Below are 23,643 nucleotides of genomic sequence, written 5' to 3' on the forward strand. Positions count from 1 at the left end.
TCCCCGGGGGGCAATTCAAAGGCACACAGAGCAGTAAATTAACAACAGTGCAAGTAAACAAAACATTTTAACCAAAATATAGAGTGTCAATTTAAATACAACTTAAAGCTTAAACTTAACTTAAAAATACAAAATATAAAAGAGTAGATATAAGTGGACAGTGATCGGACTAACAGATGTAACCATAACTATGTGCAGTAGTGACCAGATGTAAACTGACCTATGTGCAGTGAACGAGAAATAAATATATATATATATACAGAGCTATGTGCAAGTAGGCAAAAACTAAATTATAAGTTATTAAGGTGCATGGTGAATAATAATGGAACAACAGAACTAATGTATACAATATAACTGTAAGATAAAAATGAGATAAATAAAGTGACCGTAGTGCAATGATGGATAAGAACAACAGGAATAAATGAACCAGAACTGTATGAATACTGATATAAAATGGATAGAATAAAGTGATGTAGTGCATGAGACCAGATAAAGCAGAGGCAGTTAAGGTGCACGGCAAATATAAAGGAAGTAAAAAAGCAAAGTTCACAGCTGAGAGTCTGCTTTGGGTGAGAGGTGTTGGTGTCTGTTGGGGGGTTAGAAGTTGAGGAGCTGGACAGCCCTGGGAACAAAGGTTGCTCTTCTCCTCTGTGTCCTGCAGCAGGGACAGCGAAGCCGGCGTCCTGAGGGGAGCCACTCAAACGCTGGGAAGAGAGCGTGTGTGGGGTCCTGCATAATCCGACCTGCTAGCCTGATTGTCTGTTGCTCATACATCGATGTCAAAGTCCTGTGACATCCTGTCAAAGAAGAAGCTACCATGGCAACCACTCGAGGGCTGAGCCCATTCTGCTAACTGTGGATGTTTTTATTATTTCTGAGACGCCAACAACGACCTTCTTCCTACGTCCACATGTACCGTGCAGCTCAGAGGATGAAATGGCAGATATGACAGCTTTGAAGCGACAGGAGACATTAAGAATTACATCATACAGCGGTCCACTCCCTTGTTTGAGCACGGTTGTGTTCCCATCTCCCGTACACTGTACTCGAGTACACATGAATCAAGCCCAAGACCACCTATACCCAGTGGACTCGAGCACAGTACCTGGTCCTTAGTAGGAATCCATCCAAAGTCACACCCTCTCTATCATTTCTTCCTCAAGACAATAATTAAGTACAAACTGAGTTGTTGGCCCCTTAGAAAGGTCTTTGGAGTTGTGGGGAGTTGAGCGCCTTGTCTGTATATTTATGTGAATGGAGCTGACAAACTTTGATTTTGTCACAAGCCTGCGTCACCGCGTGCTGCTTGTTCATCGCTCATTGCCAACAGATGAAATCCCACATATCTAAAAGAAGAAAAACAAAACACGAATAAAACTTTCAGTCTATTAAGCAAATAAGAGGTCACCTCATTTCACTGACTGACGCATTCTCAAAATAAAAAAAGGGAACAGGTTTTAAATGGCTGTAATTTACTCTCAGGTAATTAAACTGAACTCTCCGTGGAGTGTGAAAACACTGAATTGCATAAACAGAGTCGAGATAATGAGATTTTAAAAGCATCACCTGAATCCCTAAAATAGACTTCCATATTTGTTCAAGTGAAGGGTTCAGTGGGTCTGCCCGCCCTCCCTCTGCTGCTCTCCATAAATCATCCCCATATGCTCACAGTTAGTTAACAGAAGATCAACGCTGCCGCTAAGAAATGCCTACAAGGAGTGATAGTCGAGCTTTACTGAAGTCAAATGTATTGTATTGTCTACCTCTCCAAAGTACAACCCAACTCCAGCTGTGAAGTGTTTTAAATAAAACGCCTGATGGAAAAACCTCACAGTTTAAAAGGTTAACTGGCTACGGGTTAGAAACATGATCGGGGATGAAAATAGCAACTCAGAGTTTGTGGAGTAAAGATGAGTGGAAGATGGTAAATAGACTTGGGCTTGTATATTTCTTTTTTAGTCTTCTAACTAATCACATTCACACTCTGCCGAGGAATCAGCAGGGAACAATTCGGGGTTAAGTGTCCTGCCCAAGGACACATCAGACATGTTGCTGCAGGAGCTGGGGATCGAACCCCCAACCACAGCCTGCCCCAACGAAAAAAACTGTGCTGGGAGTGCAACATTTAAGAGTAATACTTTTAGACATAGAATAATCTGTGGATTTCTACAGTACATGTCTGCTGACACAGTCCTCCCAGCAGTTGGCCCGGGTTCAAATCCGACCTGTGGCTCCTTTCCTGCATAAAAAAGTAAATTTGCACAGTGTTTTGCAAAACCTCAGCTTTTATTTACATTTTACAAACATCCACGTTTTTAGGACTCGTGTTGTGATCTTTTGATTTCTTCTTATGATTCAAGAGCATTTTTCTTCCTGTATCATCGAGCTAACAATCATTCCCTCCCTCTGTGTCCTCCTTTGCTCTCATTTTCTGTTATAAATCTTTAGCTGACACTCGTACCAGATTACCTTTCAATGTTCACTTCCAAAATCACCGATCATTATACCCACGCACACACAGTCACACCGCACCAATTTTTACCCCATCTCCTCTCCTCTTCATTACTCCTTCTCTTCCTCCACTCTCTTCTTCTTCTTCTTTGTGGACTTTTTAATTTACCCTCTTCCTGTTGGAGTGCCTTCTCATGACCTTTCACAAACACACACCATGCATGATAGGCTGTGAAGAAAGCATGAATATGGCTATTTGTAAAGGTTATCCGGCCCTCGGCTATTAACAGCTAACACCGTCTTGGCTGTGTTTAGGTGAGAGATTACTGATGATAGAGGAAGCTGTGACAAAATGTGTTTCGTCCCGTTTCCACCAAGCGGTCCAGTTCGGGTCGGTACGTTACACAATTGGCGTTTCCAATGTCAAAAGTTGGGACGGGTACCAAAATAACTGATCCGTACTGTCCTACTTTTTTGGTAACCTCTTAAGAGCCCCGTTTCCACCAAGTGGTCCAGTTTGGTTCTGTACAGTTTGTTTCAATTCCACAGCCAACCATGCCATTATTTGTTAAACGGAGTGTAAGCCAGATGGAGATAGCTATGTAACAGTGTGACATCATAGCAGCCCAACACAGTGTAGCCCCACTATTAATTCAGTTCCACAAAGATGAAGAACGGGACACAGTCAACAAAAGGAACCCTTTAGGGTCAGATCGGTACCCTTGGCACCCCAACAGAAGGGAACCAAAAAAGTAGGACGTTACTGATCACTTATTTTGGTACCATTCCCAACTTTTGATGGTGGAAACGCCAATAAATGGGTATCGTACTGAGGGGAACCGAGCTGAACTGTACCACTTGGTGGAAAAAGGGGTTATATTGGCATTTCCATTGACAAAAGTTGGGAAGGGTACCAAAATAACTGAACTGTACCTTCCTACTTTTTTGGTACCCTTCTGTTGGGCTGCCCTACAATCTGACCCTAAAGGTTGGAGCAAGACAGACTGCAGTCCGTTGATTGGTTGAAATAATCTTCACCTGCAGTGCAACAGCGGTAATGAAGGACAAACATGTTTAAATATCCTGCAGTTTTGGAGAGAGCACTTAAAAGGCTGTTTTTGTTTTTTGCCTCAGAGATGCCGACCTTCATCATTGAATCATTGATCTTTATTTACTCTGTCACGTTCTTCTTTGTTGAATTTATTGGCAGTCTACACTATGTCACGCTGCTGTGATTCAGTGATGTGTAAGGGTACCGTTGGCTGTGGAAACGGAAACAAGATCAGGGTTTACTGTACCAAACTGCACTAAACCAAACCGGACCGCTTGGTAAAAACAGGGCTTTATCGGTTCATACACATTGTGTTATCAGTGTTTGCATAATTGATACCAACTGTTCCATTTCTGTGATATGTAGCACTGAAGGTGTTTCATATGAAAGACATCATTGACGGCTCCCGGCCAAAGCGTGTTCCAAACCTCATTTTAATACCATAATAAACATGTGAGGCGACTATACGGCTTCTCTCCGTGTCCAGATATACATATTGAACGCACGCCTTTTATGGGTGAAGACGCCTTTTTCGCTTCAAAGTCTGACAAATGAGCAGCTTCATACGGTTCTTAGGTAAACACGACATTTTAATGTCAAGGTATTCAAATGAGTGCACGGACACAGACACTCAGTGCTGCTCACATCTTCATGCCTTCAGTTTAAAGAATGTAAACACTTCTATTCTCAGGCAATTTGTTTCCTTACTGTATGCTAATGAGAGAATACTTTCGTCAATTATCCCGGGGGGCGGGGGGGGGGGGTGTTCAGTAAAGGTCTACATACACTAGAGGTTTAACGCGAATATTTAGGTTTTTAATTGAGCTAGCCTTTTAAGATCTTTAGAGACTCTGGAGGATCTTTAAGTTTATATTCTTGCCAGATGCTCAACCGCAGCACACTTTGTCCACATGTAAGGAGACGGTTTGTATTACTAAGCAGGATAGCGATTGGATTGAGTTTTCTTTGGACTAGCTCTTGGAATGCTACTTAGAGACAAACAGTCCTGATGCTCAGTCCTCATTCACCGACTAAAAACTAATCCATCAGATTAATTGGAGCAGTAGCAGATTCAAGTTGCAGCAGACAGCTCCACAGTGTGAACCGGCCTTGATTTACTGAGGTGATCCTTGATGAGGCTCTGTAACGTGGGGGGAAAGTGTTTGTCAGCACGCTGTGTGGTAAAATAACATCTAAGAGAATGATGTATATAACAGCTTTAAGTTTTACTACTCAACAAAATATTCTTCCTCCAACCTGTGAGATCGACCGATTCAAACATATGCTAGAAGCAATCCATTTTGGATCCACGTCTGGGCTCAGCCTTACCCCTTATTTCCTCATAGGACGCCTGGACTGGCTGTTTTAGTTTGATGTGTTTAAGATAACTTGTCTCAGTCCATTCCCAAATGCTTTTGGAACCAATCATTTATAATCCACCCATAGTCAGCAGACTAAAACATGTTTCATTGACTGCATTGAATTTCTCTCGAGTGTTTCCATTAGTCTGTGTGAGAGAGGTAACAAGTCATGGAGTGTGAGTGTTCAGTTTACTTCTCCATTTGTCTCCACGTTAGCTCAGCGAGCTTTGGTTGCTGTTACTCACAGGCCACCTTGATGTCTTACCTCTTTCTAATGACCACACACACACAACATAGACAAACTCTCTCTAAAGACTCTCATTCACAAACATGCATTTACTCGGTGCTTCTCAGCAAACACATGCACAGCTACTTAAACTGAAACACACACACACACACACACACACACACACACACTCAGCTGTGCACACTAATGAATGGGAGTCCTGCATTCTAATCCATCAGATTAATTGGAAGTGCTGGGCGATGGATTGAGGGATTTTTCATCCTCCAAGCACGGCTTCTGCCCAAAGCCTCTCCGTCTGCCGTTTCTTTTAATGTTAAGGAGGCAACATGCAGAGAGGTGTGTTTTTACAAATGGTTTCAAGTAGCATGATTCTTTTTTTTTTTTTTCAGTAATGAAAGGACAGTTCTGTTTTTGGATACTGCCTCATAAATCTGTGGTTATTGAGTTATTATGATGTCTATATATAGGGTACTCGATTAAAGGATTATTCCCAGATTAACGACTCGGTGGTCTCCATAAAAAGGGGCTCATGTTGACTTATTCAGTAGTGATTTACATCCAGGCTAGTTAGCCCACATCTGGGCTCAGCCTTACCCCCAATTTCCACATACTCTCTGCACAGGTCTGTCAGCGTTCTGCTCTGTTGGATACAGTGTAACGCAGTAACCCCTCCCCCAGGTGGGTGACACTCCCACAGCTAGGTGTTTGCTCTGCCCTCTGAGTCTGCCTTCTCACCATAAACAATAGGACATGGAGGGAGAAAGCCTAAGCCACCCAAGCCCTTCCAGAGAGGGGGCATGGTCAGACACAGCTCATTTACATTTAAAGGTACAGACACAGAAACAGCCTGTTCTGAGCAGGGCTGAAATAGAGGGGCTTATAGTTCATGATCAAATACAGGATCAGAGTGGATTTAGAACAAGAAACTTCACACACATGTTTTTGGGAGCTCTGAGATTTATTTAATCTGGTTGAAGAGGAGGAGAATATGTCACCTTTAAAATAGGCAACATTTAATAATAAAAAAGCACTAATGCCTAAAGAAAGAATAGAACAGATTAACCAAAACAAACCTTCTTAATGTGGTCCTAGTGTTGGTTTGCTCACAAGGAAAGAGTCTCCATAGCAAATTGAAAAGTCCCAAGTTTCTACAGAACGGGTTTTTGCTGAAGACAATGGGATCAGTTTCAGCCTGCTGCCTGTGTCGTCTTTATGTCTGCATTCAAGTGCAAAAAGTCTTCATTTCTCTCCAGCGAAGCAAGAGAAAGCTGTCCACCCTTCACTCCTCCTCCTTTGTCATATTCTATTCATCTCTCCATCCTCATTCCTGTCTGATAGGGAAATAAATGAACACCGGGGAAGTCGAGTGGAAAAACAGACCCTAGATGTGCTGTAAACCTAGACGCTACTAATCTGCAGGGATTCAACAGCCTGAAACTCACTGAACGACTTCCTTCCTCTCGCCCTCCTTTTTGTTTGTCTCTTTTCCACAAGACTTACACTTTGTCTTTCTTTGTGTGCCCGTCTGAATGCCTCCCATCACACACAGACTGATGCCAGTCCAATCAGGCCTCTGACATCTTATCGCAAACAGCTTCTGCAAAGTTTGTTTAGTAACTATTGGTCTGTGTGGGAGACTTTATTTAGCGCATGTGTACATGAGTGATGAATGTAACAAAAAGGGATGTATGAAAGAAAAAGTCAACCCAGGTCAAACATGGTCGTACACGCCCTCGCGAGACGTGAAGGTGCAAAAACTGTCAATACTACAACACTTAAAATGCCTTGTGTGTTTTAAAATGATACAATCTGTTATTTTAATGTTAAATGGTATTGAAAAATACCAAAGCTTAAAAAAAAATACAGATCAGTTATAATTGAGATTCAAACCCTGTTCAGACTGAAGTTCCAAGCAGCGTTATTTACGGCCCTGTGACGTTTATCCTTCAATCTCAATGATGTGGAGCCGTAATGGGTGGGGGGTGAAGTGATCCCCCCTCTGGACTGTCTTCACAGGTAGTAACAGAGGCGAGACAGAATTAGAGGAGCCAGCGGGGGAGGACAGCGCTGTTTGTGTGCACGTTTGACTGTGTGTGTATGTGGAGCAATGTGAATTCACAGACTTTGCCGTCGTGGAATCAATATGAATGTACAAAGACACTGATGACAAGTCAGCTTGGTTATGGTTTCAGTCTGTTTATGGGGGTCTTCCAGTGTTCAGCAAAGTCTACACGGTCAGTTTTCTGTTCAGCTGTGTCACTCTTTTAGTTCCGTCTGTTTTTTGTTTTGTGCAGTTTGCACTCATCCTGCATGGAAAGAGTTGTGAAGTACAGTCCCTCTGGTCACTCCAAAAGCTTTATTCACTGAACTGTATGCCACTGTTTGCCAGCCTTGTCAGCGTCGCTATGTTTCCCAGCACAGCTTGCAATAGACAATGAATGGGAGTTATTTTTCAATTGCGTCATGTTGCATGCAGCGTGTGACGGTGAGGGTGCATGCCTTCGTATTTTACACTGGTAGATAGGACACAGCCAACTTTCTAGATGTAAAAAATAGGTATCAAAAGTGTGTCTTGTACATTGGATTTCACGGATAAAAGAAATCTTAAAGAATTTTGTGGGTTTTCCACTTTCTGGTTTTGATACTATCATTCGACCGGCTTCTAAAAAAGGTCTGGAAGTGTCGGGGGCGATACAAAAGCACAGTGGGAGTCTTCTTTTACAGGTCAGGCTGTGACTGTGACTGATCCAGATCTGTGTGAGTACGTCTGAATGTGTGAATGTTCCTGTGGGGTTAGATTGACCCTCCCTGCCCACTCAGTGAGAAGGTAGCACCTCCATCCACCAACGCACGACATGGTAGAAACCTTTGTGACTCACCAGCACACTCGCATACATATTCACTCACACTTAATCTGATCTGCAAATGACATTCTCCTGCTCATGAATTCCATAAAAACCAAGTCTGGTTACAACAATCACACACAGTCTTGCTGCCATCGAGCTGATGGATGGAAACACTCTGTACCTTCAGTTTTAGACTTCCTGCGTCCATCATGATAAAGAAAATGCAAAGATTAAGCTATCAGCAGGAGGCCATTTTGGCTCAAACCAGGTCCAGGATTGCTCACATCGGGAGCAGTAATTGCACTGAAATAAAGGGATGTTACGCATTATTGTACTTACTTATTAGGGGTGGGACATGATATTGATAGGGCAGTATATATTTTGTATTGTATGTAAGTATCATTCTGCTGGTGGAATATTTTATTCAGAAAATGGCACTGCAGCAGTTTGAGTCACCACATCGCTACTTCCTGACTCCTCACGGTGGCAGTTATTTCATTAAAGTGGGAAACATGAACATAGTTAATTGGCCGAAGGAGAAGTTGACAGGGGGGCTCAAAGAAGAAGAGGGCAGGATGGTGTCGGACAGCGGTGAAAAGAAGTGACAGTTTGAGGCATGGTCAGAGGTGGAACTGACACCAAATCATGTACTGAATAGACACTGTGGAAACATAGCACCTTGATGTCTGCAGATAAGCTTATAGCTTTTGCATCTTTGTACTCTGACAAACTCTGCCTCACCTTGAGAAGAAGGTGTGAGAACAGACTTGACCATGGTGTTTCTTTGTCATTTTCAAATTATCACTGGGAAGTTTTCGCTTTGCAGTGCAGCAGACAAAGTTGACTTCTTTGTCTCTTTTTGTCTGCCTTCTTTTAATGATGCTGATGAGTTTGATGACTATATTTAGGGTCGTTGTGATGCTGATAAGAAATCCCAAGAACAGCTGTCAACGTTGTTGATGAGGATGTATTGAAAAAATTGAAGAAATTACAATTAAAGAGCTCTGCCTCTGGTCACTTCCTGTCAGCAACTCTGGTCACTTCCTGTCAGCAACTCTGGTCACTTCCTGTCAGCACCTGTTGGACTTAAAGCTGTTTGTTTGCACTTCCTGAAGTTGTTTCCTCCTCTCTAGATCATTGCTTGTGTTGTTCTTACTCCCTGTTGTTTATAGAATTGCAATGTCATCTTTATTGTGGACCAAGTAAGTATTCCTACCCCTGGTCTTAATGCATCAGATGTTTCTCTCCTCGGGTTTTATCAAACGTTAACTCTTCCTGTTACTTTATTGGAAATTAAAATCTCTCTCTCAGCTTCCTACTTCTCTCTTTGGTATCAACCACTGTGCAATCATTTTCTACTTAACTTGACTCACCATGTATTGTGTATTGTGTTACCTGTTGTGAAGATTAGTCAAATGAATGATCTGTTTCCTCTCATTCACAGAGCTACATCCACGGCAGCAGCCAGGCGCAGTTTGTGGCCGAGTCTCACATCATCCTTCTTCTGAGTATCCTTTGAGCACCGTATCTGTGTTTGTGTTGACATCATCTCAAACACGGTGCTGCAAAATGCGTCCTCCATTAATTCTTCATTTTCACACACAACACACAGGAAGACACCTTTTTCATATGTCTGAAATAGCATCCAATTTTCATGCCCGCTACATTTATTTTCCAAACAGAAAACTCTGTCATCTGTGTGCCTTCCCCGCAGGGAGCGTGCCTTTTGGACTGAACAAACACACAATAGAAAGACAAGAGATTGTCCTCCTTTTAACTCCATCTCCCCGCCTGATTTGTTCCAAATTCGACCCCTGATGTTCGGCTGCATCTCGCTGTGTGTGTGTGTGTGTGTGTACTTGTTTAGCAGAATAGATGTTTGTGTTTGTCTTCTTCCCTGTCTGCTTGTCTCACCTTTGTTGTCTTGCAATGTGTGTGATGATAGCGCTCTTTCCTTGCTGCTGTTGTGTGAGCCCATAGGGAAATAGCGGGTCCAAGGTCGCACCTGCTGCAGAGCAATATTTGTTCGTCCGCGCTCACACTGATTATTTCTTTATTTTCTGCCCAACTCATTACCTGTAAATAAAACACACATTTACACCTGGAGGTGGGCTAACACGCCTTCTCTTGTTGTCAGAGCAGGTGGTGAAAACACTTTTTTAAGGGCTCTTATGGATGCACCCTCCCCGTGGATTTAACCATATTTATTCAGGAACACACACACACACGCCACCTGCAGATGCATAGCGACACCATTTCAGGATAGAAAGACTTCATTTGATGCTCTTATTTTGATACTTTCACATATAGACAGCTTGATGCAGCTCTATCGTGTAAACATTTGATTCTATGTTTATTCTGTCCAAAGCGACGCACAAACACGACGTACGTGTAAATCAAAGTGGTTGTTGTTGGTACAATGGTATTTATTAGCGATGTGAATCTCTTCTTCACAAGACGGTTCAAATTTTGATTCCTAAGCAACGATTACGTTTTATTAACGATTCATTAAACACAGACTGATTCGTTCTACTTCGATTTTTGAGGTTCAATTTAATTCATTAATTATAGAATCCAGAGTATTTTTTTGGACGTTATGGATCTGAGCAAAGCAGCAACCTCCGGTCTTGAAAAATGAAGTCAATGCTAAAGTACAAAATCCTGCAGTTCATCGAGTGTCCACTTGAGTCTGGCTCCAGGAACACCAGAAGTCACATACACACCACAGGCAAAAAAAACAGTTTTTACAGCATAAATAAACATGTTTACAGCCTGGTACAAAAAAACAAATAGGTCTGATTAGTTATTGTTATCATGGGCACACACTGTACGGGGAGTGAAATAAAAATAAAAAACACTCCATTTTGATTTTTAAAACGACACGTTATCCTTAGTTAGGCACGTAGCTGACATGATTCAGCTCTGTTTATTGTTTGTGAAGATTTTTTTTATTTTGTGTTTATTCTTTTATTAGAGGACACTTCAGTTTTTGCTCTGTGTCGCCCCATGTGGCCACCTGTGTGTGTGTGCACCCTGTCATTTTTTGTTTGTGTGTGTCTCTTTTGAATGCAATGAGCAGCCCTGCTTACTTCTGCATGGACTCAATCTCTTTATTTCAACAAGTCTGGGGCGGCAGTAGCTCAGTCTGTAGGGACTTGGGTCGCTGGTTCAAGTCCCAGTGCGGACCAAATATGGGAGTTGGTCTCGTAGCTGGAGAGGTGCCAGATTACTTCCTCAGCACTGCCGAGGTGCCCCTGAGCAAGGCACCAAACCCCTTACCCACCATCAGCTCAGCAGCGCCTGCCGGGTGCGGCTGCGTCACTCTGACATCTCTCCATTAGTGCATGTCCATAGGATCCTGTTTGTGCACGTGCATGTGTGTGTGCATTTCAGCCTGTGTGTGTGTTGCATGGCTTACAGAGTGTAAAAACTGAAATTTCCCCTTTATAATTAAGTAAATCTTAATATAGACACGCTTGTTGGAAAAATGACTAATTGATTTTTCATTCGGGTCATAATCATTACCACATAAAGTCATGATTGCCTCCGCGTTATGAGTACTACGGGTCCTTTCAGCAGTGGTCCTCTACCCAGATTGAGCCCCCTGCAAAGACCAGGAGAACTCTCCCTAATGACCCAAACATGACAAAGAAATCCTTTCAAAGCAAAGTTTTCCTCCGCTTCATGGGCAACTGGATCTGCAATAGTTACTGTTGACAGATAACTGAACCTTTTTGGTCTGAAAATCATGAACTTGATTGAGAAAACCCTTTCAAGGGTTGGAAAGAACTTAAAATCTTCTCGACGGACACAGTCACCTGCTGGTCTCGCCTAATTGAGATTGATTCAGGCTCACAGTTTGCTCAGCCCTATGGCGCTGTGGAAAAGTGCACGGTAAAGTGTTAAACTTTTCGTTATCCGTTTGCTGTTTTTCAGCAGAGAAATCTGAAGTCCTTTTTTGGTGTCATGTTTCAATGTGTTACGAGAACAAACACAGAATCACATGATGTTATTGATGCTAGGAAGACATCTTGACTTATTGGAAAAGGAGAAGCGACCTATCAGCAACCTTAAAGTGATGCAGACCCCCAAAGTTAGCAGGTCAATCGTTTGCGCTTTACTTTAGGGATATAATAAATAGTTTATTGAAGGACGAGATCGTTCATGTCATGTCACGTCCAGTACGACAAATGTTTTTGTTCATCTGCTCGAGTGCACATGTTCATATCTGTAAGTGCATAAGTGTGTCCAGCAGTTCTTCCCGGGTCAGTGTGTAACTCCCTGCTTCCTGCTCTCCCCGTATATCAGCGTGTTTTTTCCTTGACAACCTTGTTCCAGATGCTGCAATCACCATGGGGATGGTGCTGCTAAATGAGGCTGCCACCTCCAAGGGAGATGTTGGCAAGAGGAGAAGTAAGTCGTGAGGATTGTTCTCATTTCTTTTCCTTTTTTTTAAATTATAATCTTCCCTCTTCTTAACTTTTTTTTAACCTCTTCTTAACGCCAGTCTTGGAGGATTCTAAAGGCCCTGACACACCAAGCAGACGGCAAATAACTAGCGGTGACGAAGGCCGACTGGCCAAATTCCCTCGCGACACCTTTTGTCTTGGCCAAAAAGTTGCACTTGAACAAACCGCAAAGACTACGGCTGACGGCATGCGTGAGAGGAAATACCTCTCCATGCCAGCAGGCGGCGGTAGTCCGTTGTTATGATATGAGAAGACCATTTCCACACAGCTGTCGCTCACCACTGGTATTATAGGTGCTTCTAATCGAGAATAGGGCGCCGACGGGTAGCGACAGAGCATGACACACCGCAACAACGACCGGCGGCCGACGATCTCCTTGGTGTGTCAGGGCCTCAAGAGAAGCAGTTGTAAGGAGTGTAAGCAAGACGTGTGTGTGTGTGTGTGTGTGTGTGTGTGTCGTGTGTGCCAGCCTGTAACGAGCAGGTAGGTGACTTATTGAAGCATTTAATGTATACGCATCAAAATCAATGTTTACAGAGGACGCTCTTTTTTTAAACTCAATGACATACAGGAAAAGACTTAAATATTAATAGTTCATATGGAGACCTTTCGGCCATGAATGTGCCGAGCTTTTAAAAAAAGGCTTCTCATTGAACACGAGCCACAGGTTTCCTTCTGTCCTTTTCCTCTGTCCACTTAATTTCCCGTGTACAGTTCAGCCTCTTCGATCTCCGATGAAATGTCCGCCTTTGACTCCAACATGACCTGCAAAAGAATCCTTTTTACTTTTGTCAATATGTTATGTGTCAGACGTCCGCTGAGTGCTGAGTGGGTTCTCCCTTTTTTTTTTAAGACTGCACTTACACTCCCACCAAACTTCAAAAGCAATTATTTGTGAGGGTTTTTTAAGGGCCAACTAAAAACTTCATCTTACACTGAATTGGAGAAAGAAGACAAAAAAGTCAGAATCGGCTGAAGTTGGACTGAAAGGTCAGACCTTGAACAAATCCGCCATCAGTGCATATTTACCTTTCCTAAAACAAATGAAAAACAAGCGGGAAGGAGTCCTCTTCACTGCATGTGTATCACCGCGGTTATCTCACCCGTCTCACCACCTGGTAACAAAAGATCAATTAATATCCTCTTCATGCGGGGCGCAGATGGCCTAGCGGTTAAGTTGAGCCCCATGTACGCCGGTTGTAGTCCTCCAAGCGGGCAGCCCGGGTTCATGCCCGTCCTGTGGCAAACACAAGGTTCACCCTCGTTTGAGAACTAGCTTTCTGTGTGTGACCTTTCACCTCACTGTCATCATATTTGTCCAATCCCTGAATTGTATTCACTCCTAAACTCACCTGCTGCGCTGTCATTGGCTGGAGGAAACACACCAGCTCCACGCTCAGAAACATCCCGAGTCAACCAGAGCAAAGCAGAACAGTAAAATCCAGTCAGAGGACAGAGTCTCTGCAGACACAGTCACCACCACACATGTATGGAGGCCCAGAAGGGACGATGGAGCAGCTTTACTTCTTATTTTTCAGGAAACAGCTGCTGACTCTATTTTCAAATAATAAGATTAGATTAAATGGAGGTAAGCTAGCTATGAACAGCCTCTTAAACTTCAGTTTCAGGAGAAATCACAGATTCAAAGTGTCAGAAAGTTTTCAGGTTGGAGAGAATGGATCCTTACGCATGAAGCAACAGTTTAAATTTCACACGAGTCTGGACCAAACTTAAATCTGACTCCAGAGGCTGACTGAATGTTTATCTTGATATAAACTTTTAGAGTTTGAGTGTACCGTTTGCTTTTTAAATAAACTAAATCAAACACAGAGAGATGGGAGAGTCCTCTGCACACAAACAGACATTGCCATGCATCATGCACCCTTCTATCCGTCCTTTCATTAGTGTGACGTGTATTTGCATAACTGTCAATTAGCCGCAGCAGCTCCCATAAATGAGAAGCTCTTGTTTTTCTTTCCAGTTAATCACTGAGCTGACCTCTCACCTGCCCCATAACTGCCTCTGAATACACAGCTACAGGATTTTAATACGCCGAGGGGAACGCTTGATTAACTCCGGCATCCAAGATGTTTTTTTATTTATTTATTTACTGCGTGATAAATATCCTTATGTTGATGTTCGTCAGCTGGAGTGAATAAATGTTGAGCAGAAAGAAGAAATGAACCACATTCGTTCTGACAAATAAATGAATCCACATGATAGAAAATTATTCAATTAAATGTAGAGACAGTTTGAGTGTCTTCAGAGCAGCAGGGAGTCCACTCTGATAGGTCTTACATTTTAATCTTCACTGTCATAAAAGAGTTAAAGTCGTTTATTTTCTCCACACAAAGAGAAACGAGAAAAGATGGACGACAGCTGGCTCCGTCCGTCATCCGTCCAATAAATAAGAAAGAAAAACGCTGAAGCTTGTTCCTGCATATTACTCTTTGTACTTTGTACACTCTGCTTGAAATTAACATCTGATTATTTCCAGCACAAACTGATTATGCAATCACCAACCTGTAAGAAAAGAAAAAAAAGAAGCAATTAAAGGCGCTGCTCGGAGATGACTGGCAGGCCCACAAGATCAGACATGAAGGGAGGAGATGGTGAAAGATTGACCGAGGCGGCTCGGTAATAAAAGAAACAATAACGTCTAATGCTTACACAATTATAACAGAGGTTAAATGATGAATGAACATTTTCTGAATAAACGCTTCAGCTGAACATAACCTGCAGCCATATTCACATTCTTAAATGTCATCAAACACTTAGAGTCCTTCATGTGCACTACAACACCTCATGACAAACTTATGAGCATGCACGTCTCCCTCTTTATATTTATGCTTGCATGTTAAATATATGATAAATGTATCACCGTTCTATTTCCTGATGTAGCTTTTCTTTTGTTGGTTTACTTTATTTCTCTGTATTTAAACCTCAGGTCTTAACTAAAGCCTAGCAGCCTAGCATTTGTTCCGGGCAGTAAATCGCAGGTTGTGCGCTCGGGAGAACTTGCATGAAGTGCTTGTGCTCTGAGAAGAAAAGCGCTGCACGTCCGTCCTGTCTCTATGACAACAGTATGTTGACAACAGACGATGTATGACACTGCTCTGTTTCTTTTTACTGCAGGTTTTATATTTGAGGTCATTTATTTCCCGATCAGACGTTAGTACAAGAAACGACCTGTAGGAGGCAAAAATACAGGGAGTATCATACGTTTGGAAAAAGAACGCCACAGACGTCAACAGCGCCTTTCTGAAAAGTTGAACGATTTTCAAGTCAAAGAGCTCAGAGCGGCCGCACAAAAACAGACAAAGCGCTTGGGGGAAAAAAAGCATCTGGGAGTCACTGACGTCAGTGTTTTGTGGGGGCGCATTCGCACACAATGATAATTGAAGCCTGTGATTTACTTGGATCAGCCAACCGTTTCTGTAAACGTTGAGGCGCTGCATGACATCCACCTCGTCTCAGGGAATAACCTCGATAACTTTAGGACATATAAACATATGTAGAGGCTGCAAGCTACATCACCTTGCATTGAGCCCACCAGCCGGCTGTTCCCACGCGACTGTCAATATTTGGAGATGTCGTTTGGAAAGTATCTGTGCAAGTAAAAAAAGTTCCTGCACCCACGCAAACACCCACTGATGATAAAAAAAAAATAAAAATAAAAAAAAGACATGCCTCCTGACTGAGGCGCAGATGGTCCCTGATACCTCCCAATGATTCTTGTCTGGAGGTGTGGAGGGCGCAGCATCGCTTCAAACAGGTTGCAGTCACTTGACCGTGCCACCGACAAAGCGGCTTTCAACCTTTTTTTTTTCTTTTCCGTCTGTGCAGAGGTTCTGCATAATCCCCAGATTATGAGAAGGGGAGTTAGATATTAGATGGTCCGTGCTGGTAATTACCTCAAACAGAGATGCAGCCACACACACACATGGATTTTAATTAGTCTGTGTGATGAAAAAGCAGTTTGAGAAGCCTTTTAACACGTCTCTGCGGCCACACATTTATACATGCACACATTCAGACACACACACACCAACAGCATGATTTCAACTTGTTGTTCTTTACCTGTAAGTTCTCCTTGAGATGTTAAAGCTCAGCAATTAAAATGATAATGACTTAACCCAAACCCTAACCCACACATGTGCACATCCATATGTGTACTGCTGACATCACATGACTCAGTTCAGTCTGTGCTCCCTCATCTTCAACAGGTCTCTCATGAATTCTCTCTTTCACTCTTTCTCACCCTTTCTTTTCCTTCTCCGCTTCTGTGCAAAACTAGTATTTTAAATTGTATCACCTACCGTATTTGGCGGTGGCAGGAGCTCAGTCTGTAGGGACTTGCGTTGGGAATCAGAGGGTCGCTGGTTCAAGTCCTGGCACGGACCAAGTCCATAATTTGGTCTGGTAGCTGGAGAGGTGCCAGTCCACCTCCTGAGCACTGCAGAGGTACCCTTGAGCAAGGCACCAAACCCCAAAACTGCTCTGGAGCACTCGGTGTGGGCAGCCCCCTCACTCTGAGACCTTTCCATTAATGCATGTCCATAGGATCCTGTTTGTGCATGTGTGTGTATTTCAGCCTATGTTTGTGTAGCATGTTCATTAAACAGAGTGTACCCACCTGCTGGTTTCAAAAACACTCAAGCTAACGCATCATGCAACATGGTATATACACCTAGACACACAAATTAAAATGCACCATAGAGCGGCATAGAGAATATTCTCCTGTCGGTTACAGAGAGAGGAATAGTCTTGAATGGTGGTTAAACACTGGTTGTGGGTGTTACAGCTTCTTTACTGCAGAGAACAGCCACAGGAAGTGAACAGCTGCTTCCATGAGCATGGGCGGCAGAAATCACAGCACACAAACTTATTCTCAGCAGGGGGACAAGTTAACTGAGTTTAGTAAGATAGTCAGATGGGAAGGTGGATGTGAAGGAGGGACATGTGTGGATAAAAATGACCTTTAAGTGGGGTGGAAGAGTAAGTAAGAAAAGATCTTTTCACATATGCACTCCTGAAAATATCTACATCATTTCAGGAGGACTGCTCTTGAAATTCTCCTGCCCTGGCTGTTATATATCATATATATGATATGTGCATTGGTATAAAGGTGAAAGATGTTATTAATGTGTCGCTTTGTCAGCGATCACCTCTTGAGACCCCACCCCCTCCAAACATTTAGCGTCTCAGGGAGATTTCAGGGCCAGGATGTCCTAGAAATTGTGTGAATACAGTTTAAGATTCAGATTAAAGTGAGAGCATGCATTGTAACAGACCAAAGTACAGTGGAGGCAGCTTTAAAACCGAGGCTGCAGCCCCCAAAATAATCTGATCTGTTTAGTGGAAAACCGTTTTTATAGAAATACCCAGATGTGTATAAAGAGGCCTTGGTTTCCTGCAAATGCACAGTTGACACACAACAACAAGCAGACAGAAGTCTCTTCTGTTTTTATGTTAATGTCAAAGCACAAAGCAGTAATGGATGGATGTACCCCGAGGTTGAGTCAGTCAGCGTTTCTGGAAGCCAGTAAGTAGATACAGAATAAACAGAGAGGAGCCATTTAGCGTCACAATATCCATTCATATTTGTCCTAATGAGAAAGGCTTAACTTAATATGTTTATTGGCTTCCTCCTGCTGAGGGGGAATGCAAATGCATTTTTTCCCATGGCTATATATCATGAGTTGAATTGAGCCAAGTCACACAGTCCAAAGAGGGATTACCACCTTTGTCATTGAGGGAAATCATTCAGCTTTAAACAACTTGTCATAACGCCAAGGTCACAAATCACTCTGCGCATTAGCATGCTTAGTGCGTGTGTGTACGGAGCCGTCATTATCCATGGATGCATACTAAAATACCTTTCAGTCATAATTGATGAGCTATGGGAAAAAGATCCTGCTATACTTAATGAAGATACACAGACGTTCTTCCGCTCACACAGACGTGGAAGTGGAAACACCGGGGCACGAGGGCTCTCCCTGGAGACGCACTTTCAAGTACGCTGTGCTCTCAATCAAGTCACTCAGTCAGCGTGCGAGCGTGCGAGCGTGCATGCGTGCGTGGCTGTGTGTGTGTGTGTGTGTGTGTGTGTGTGTGTGTGTGTGTGTGTGTGTGTGTGTGTGTGTGTGTGATGCATAGGGACTTGAATGTCAGATAAATCGCTCTCTCTCTCCCACACACACACTCTTGGTTTGTGAGTATGAGTGTGTGCACATCTACAGTGATTCTCCTATTGAATTGGAACTGTTCCACATGCATGTAAAGTGAAGGAACAGTGATATCGCAGTGAGAAATGGCAGCAGATGTAGTAATATGCACACATGCATCACAGAACACACACGCACACAAAAACCTCAGGAGCCTTGACGATGAATGGCAGCACATACACCAGAACTGATGCTGAACATTTGCATATCCTGCCAAATCTTTTGTCTTGACATTACTCTCTCTCTCTCTCTCTCTCTCTCTTTCTCTCTCTTTCTCTCTCTCTCTCTCTCTCTCATACATTATTTTACACACACACCATATCTCAGTATTTAGTCTCCAGGAGAGGTCCTCAACCTAATCCCTGATTAGAAATATCAGTCTGTGGTGACAGTTTAATTTAACACAGTGCTTCTCGAGGATTAGCTCCAACTCGAGTGTGTGTGCGTACACTCGTACACCCACGCACACATGCACGCACAATTCCCCTGCAGATTAAAGATCATGCTTATGTATATTTTGCTTGGGAATAGCCACCGAGGAAATAAGATGATAATCGTTGCAAGCAGAATTTTCTGCAGGACAGCAGGGTCGATGATGAAAATGAGGCAGCATTGAGGGATTGCCTAAATAACGGCAAACATTATTACCGTATTGGTCTGAATATAATACAGTGAGAGTGGGAGATAACAGTGGGAATCTTCTTATATTCAGGGTCAAGATGTGTTAACAACAATAGACGGAGCTACTCGTCTGTAGAGGAAGTGTGCAGGTCATGAGTTGGCTGTAAGTCACATATACAGAACCAGGAAGGAGACACGTTGATCGTCTGGTACGGCTGACTCAGTGCATCAAAAGCAGGCCAAGTTTACAACGAACTGAGGCGGAGGTATGATGCCAATTCTCATCCAAAGTCCTCGACAAACTTGAATATATCCAGGACTCTAAGAGGCGCTGCTTGCCAACAGGCAAGGCAGGCAGTTGCTTGGGGCCCTAAGGAGGCTCCAGAGGGCTGACAAACTTTGAACCAAAGCAGCGACCCAAAATGTGCAAATTTTGCAATGACATGAGAAACCTCCCTAATGGGACCACATCTGACAGCACTCACTCTAATTGCCCAGATGTACGCTGGTGAGAGGGCCCCATAAGACTCTAGAATCACCACTGAGGACTCTGCTGTACGCCTTTTCACCAGCCCCCCCGAACACATCCCCGTCTGTGCTAAAATCTCCACTGGCTCCCTCTCTCAAACCGTATTCTATTAAAAATCCTTCTTCTTATGCACAGAGCCCCTAACCACCAGGCCTCCCTCCTACCTCCACCGTCACATTTCTGCCCACAGCGTAATGTTTTTTACTTATTAGAGACGACCCCCACGTCGTCACAGCAACAGATATACTGTCATTCTGTGAGAAATACTGCAATGTGGCAATTTAATCTTAAAGATATTAAAGCATGATTTTATTTAAGCGGTGTTAAAAACTGAAACCTACCTTTAAATTAAAATAAAAAGCTCATCTAAAAGTCTTATTTTTAAAAGTTAGTCTTAGAAATGGGGGGGGGGGGGGGGGTAGTTTTATAAACATGGTGGTCTTACTGTATATTAGAGCGCTGAGAACTTTTTTTGGATCTATCAACTAAAAGACGAGTTCTCCCCACGGACTGAACGAGGATTTTTCTATCAAACCTCTGTTGTTAATAACCTTGGGCAGTTGAGAGACGACTGACTCTACCGATGCCTTCATGTCTTGGTCCATTACGTCCTGGAAGAGCGCTGGTTCGTCTGTTGATTCTCAGCCATAGTAGTCTCTGAGCATCATATCTGGTCTTCTATTAGGACCAATACGGTAACAAAGTTTAGAGGTGATGAAGTTTTTCAGTCCTCCTAACTTTTGCCATTCTAGCAAAATATCCAATATTTACTGTTTTAATTAAGCTTTCCTTATGAAAGCCTGTATAGGTGTGTGTGTGTTTGTGTGTGTGTAATAACCATCAAGAAGAAATGAAGAGGAATGCTTTCAGCGTGTACCATGTCTAAACCCTGCGAGCACATTTCAATTTGCACAGAGATCAAACAGAGCGTTGCATCAGCACTAATAACGTGCGTGAAATGATTATTTAAGCGGCCGCCTTCAGCCAGGAATCCAACATGCTCACAGCCAGTTGTGTAATAATTATGATGCACAAAACATGGTGTCTGCACAAAGTTTGGGAAATCTGTAAACTGTGTTGTTGTAGATTTTATTCCTGTTCATATGTTTATGTGTCTCTCTCTCTCTCTCTCTCTCTCCAGTCATCTGCCTGGTCGGCCTCGGCCTGGTGGTGTTTTTCTTCAGCTTCCTGCTCTCCATTTTCAGGTCCAAGTACCACGGATATCCTTACAGGTAACCATAGCAACGATGCAGTAACACCGCACACAGGCCTCGCACCAACTTTCATCTCGCGGCTTACTCAAGAGTTATTTCAAGCCCGAATGTGAGAAGCACACAATGAATCTTGAAATCACTGAAGTTGACGTAAAATCACTCCTCCGTTATTGGAGACACGGGGCAGGAATCCAGGCCAAAACAGGATCCATCCATTCCCATTATTCCATTGATCTTCAGACAGCTGTTCGATTGGAAACACTCCCTCCAAAATGTACAATCTTCTGCACCATGGCTCTTTGTTCACCAATTTTACAGCTCAACCTTCAGCAGTGATTTGCAGTCTGACTCTGTTGAATCCTTGACGTTTTGCAGAACGCTCAATATCCAGTACCTCCACTTTCTTTACCCTGAATCTTATAAAACACGGATACATCATGGATGACTCTCTGTACGTCATCGTGTAGTGAGGAGAGTGTTTGGACACTAAAGCCCTTCAGCTTAGTGAGCCAGAACAGCAGCAATTTGGTCCCACTTTGAGCTAAAGGTCGCCACTACATAAAAAAGATTTAATGTGCGACAGAAAACACTCTGCGAGTCCTCAGTGTCGGGGTTCGATTCACTGCAGCTGGAGCAGCTGGAGGATGTTAAAGCTCATCACCTGAACACGTCAGGCTGCAGGAACTCACCTCTGAAGTTAAGAGGTTTTATTTTGGATGTTAAGGTCACACTAAGGATCAAAATGCTTTGTGCAAGCTTGGACGTGTCTAATGATTTTTGACAAGTGACTTTGGACCATTGAAAGAGAATGTAATAGTATTTAATAGACAGAGCTTTAAAGGTCACATTCTCCTCCTCTTCAACCAGTGTAAATAAGTCTCAGAGCTCCTCAAAACGTGTGTGAAGTTTCTTGTTCTAAATCCACTCTGATCCTGTATTTGATCATGAACTATAAGCCCCTCTATTTCAGCCCTGCTCAGAACAGGCTGTTTCTGTGTCTGTACCTTTAAATGTAAATGAGCTGTGTCTGACCACGCCCCCTCTCTGGAAGGGCTCGGGTGTCTCAGTCTTTCTCGCTCCATGTCCTATTGTTTACTGTGAGAAGGCAGACTCAGAGGGCAGAACAAATCAACTTCTCCATGTTTCTCTAACACTAATATGTGTCTCTAGTCTGTCTTCAAACCCCCAATGATGAGAAAAGTCCATCCTCTCCGTCTTTTGCCTGCTCCATTTTTCAGAAAATGTGTGCTCAAACAGGCCGTTTGGAGATTTTCCCTTCATGACATCACAAAGGGCAGTAACCCCTCCCCCAGGTGGGTGACACTCCCACAGCTAGGTGTTTGTTCTGCCCTCCGAGTCTGCCTTCTCACTGTAAACAATAGGACATGGAGCGAGAAAGCCCGAGACACCCAAGACCTTCCAGAGAGGGGGCGTGGTAAGACACAGCTCATTTACATTTAAAGGTACAGACACAGAAACAGCCCGTTCTGAGCAGGGCTGAAATAGAGGGGATTATAGACATGATCAAATACAGGATCAGAGTGGATTAAGAACAAGAAATTTCAGACACATGTTTTGGAGAGCTCTGAGACTTATTTACACTGGATGAAAATTAGGACAATATGTGACCTTTAAACTTCCCAGTCAGACGCTGGGATGGTGGTGTAGCTGAGCGAGAGTTCAGTACTGGTGCAGGTCAAGGGCGATTAAAAAGGGCAGAGGGAGAGAGCAGAAGTCTTGCAGCTGAAATAAACCGCTAATATGAAGGAGGTGTTGTCAGGTGATTGTGGAGAATGACGCATGTCGAGTGTGAAATCAGTGCAGCTCGATTTGACTATCTGAACGAGATTGCAGGCGTCTCATCCCTCCACCAAATAATTGTCAAGTGTCGCCGGTGGTATCGATAAAAACTCTGATCATTAAGGAGTCTTGATTATGATAAAAAAAAAAGAATCCCGTCCCTAGTTTTAACTATAATATGTTAAAATATGCTCTTGATTAAAACCTCTAACATCCCCTATGTTTCTCTTTGCGTCTTTTCTTCTCTTTCTCAGCTTCCTCATCAAGTAAAAAAAAAGACTGAAGAGGAGAGCAACTGAAGAAGAGGCTGCGTGTGAGCAGAAGACGAGTCATGACCATACTTGAAAACGAGACGGGGTCACAGCTGAGTGTAGAGTTCATGGTCGGATTCCTTTTTTTTAGTGTTTTTTTTTTTTGTTTTGTTTTTAAAACCACTGCGATTTTAAACTCTTAGAGCTGAATTAAATTATTCCTTCTTACACTGGAAAATAAAGGTGTTTGGCATGTTCCTGTGCTTCTGTCTTCTGTTCTGTGTGCCACCGGACTCGACTCACTGATGCAGAATAGTAACACATGAATAGAGTTCACAGAAGACCGCCTGCCAGGGATTGAACTCCCGCTGCTGAATGTGGTAATGGGGTAATTTAGAGATTACATATTTCTAATTCTTCCTCTGGTGGACCGCCCACTGAAATACTGAGCGGGCTGGAGCAGTGGAACCATTTATGTAAGAAGCTATGCGTGGGCACACTGAGGAATAGTGCTGCTCATAGACCAGTTTGGATAAAAATATTCCCTCAGACTTCCCATTCCTGTCTGTATATGAA

General features: G+C 43.1%; 1 protein-coding gene across 2 annotated transcripts in view; it reads left to right on the forward strand.

Annotated features, from left to right (window-relative positions):
• The window catches only part of tusc3 (tumor suppressor candidate 3), a 109,299-nt gene extending 85,975 nt beyond the window's left edge, over positions 1–23,324 (forward strand). For both annotated transcript variants that reach the window (XM_065954496.1, XM_065954495.1), the window contains exons 7-10: positions 9,401–9,464; positions 12,295–12,369; positions 20,944–21,034; positions 23,071–23,324. In XM_065954496.1, the coding sequence (XP_065810568.1) occupies positions 9,401–9,464; positions 12,295–12,369; positions 20,944–21,034; positions 23,071–23,086 (246 nt within the window). In that variant the 3' untranslated portion in view covers positions 23,087–23,324. The remainder of the gene's footprint in view (positions 1–9,400; positions 9,465–12,294; positions 12,370–20,943; positions 21,035–23,070) is intronic.
• The last annotated feature ends 319 nt before the right edge of the window (positions 23,325–23,643 follow it).

Source organism: Labrus bergylta, chromosome 1, assembly GCF_963930695.1.
Source record: "Labrus bergylta chromosome 1, fLabBer1.1, whole genome shotgun sequence".
Classification (NCBI taxonomy): Eukaryota; Metazoa; Chordata; class Actinopteri; order Labriformes; family Labridae; genus Labrus; species Labrus bergylta.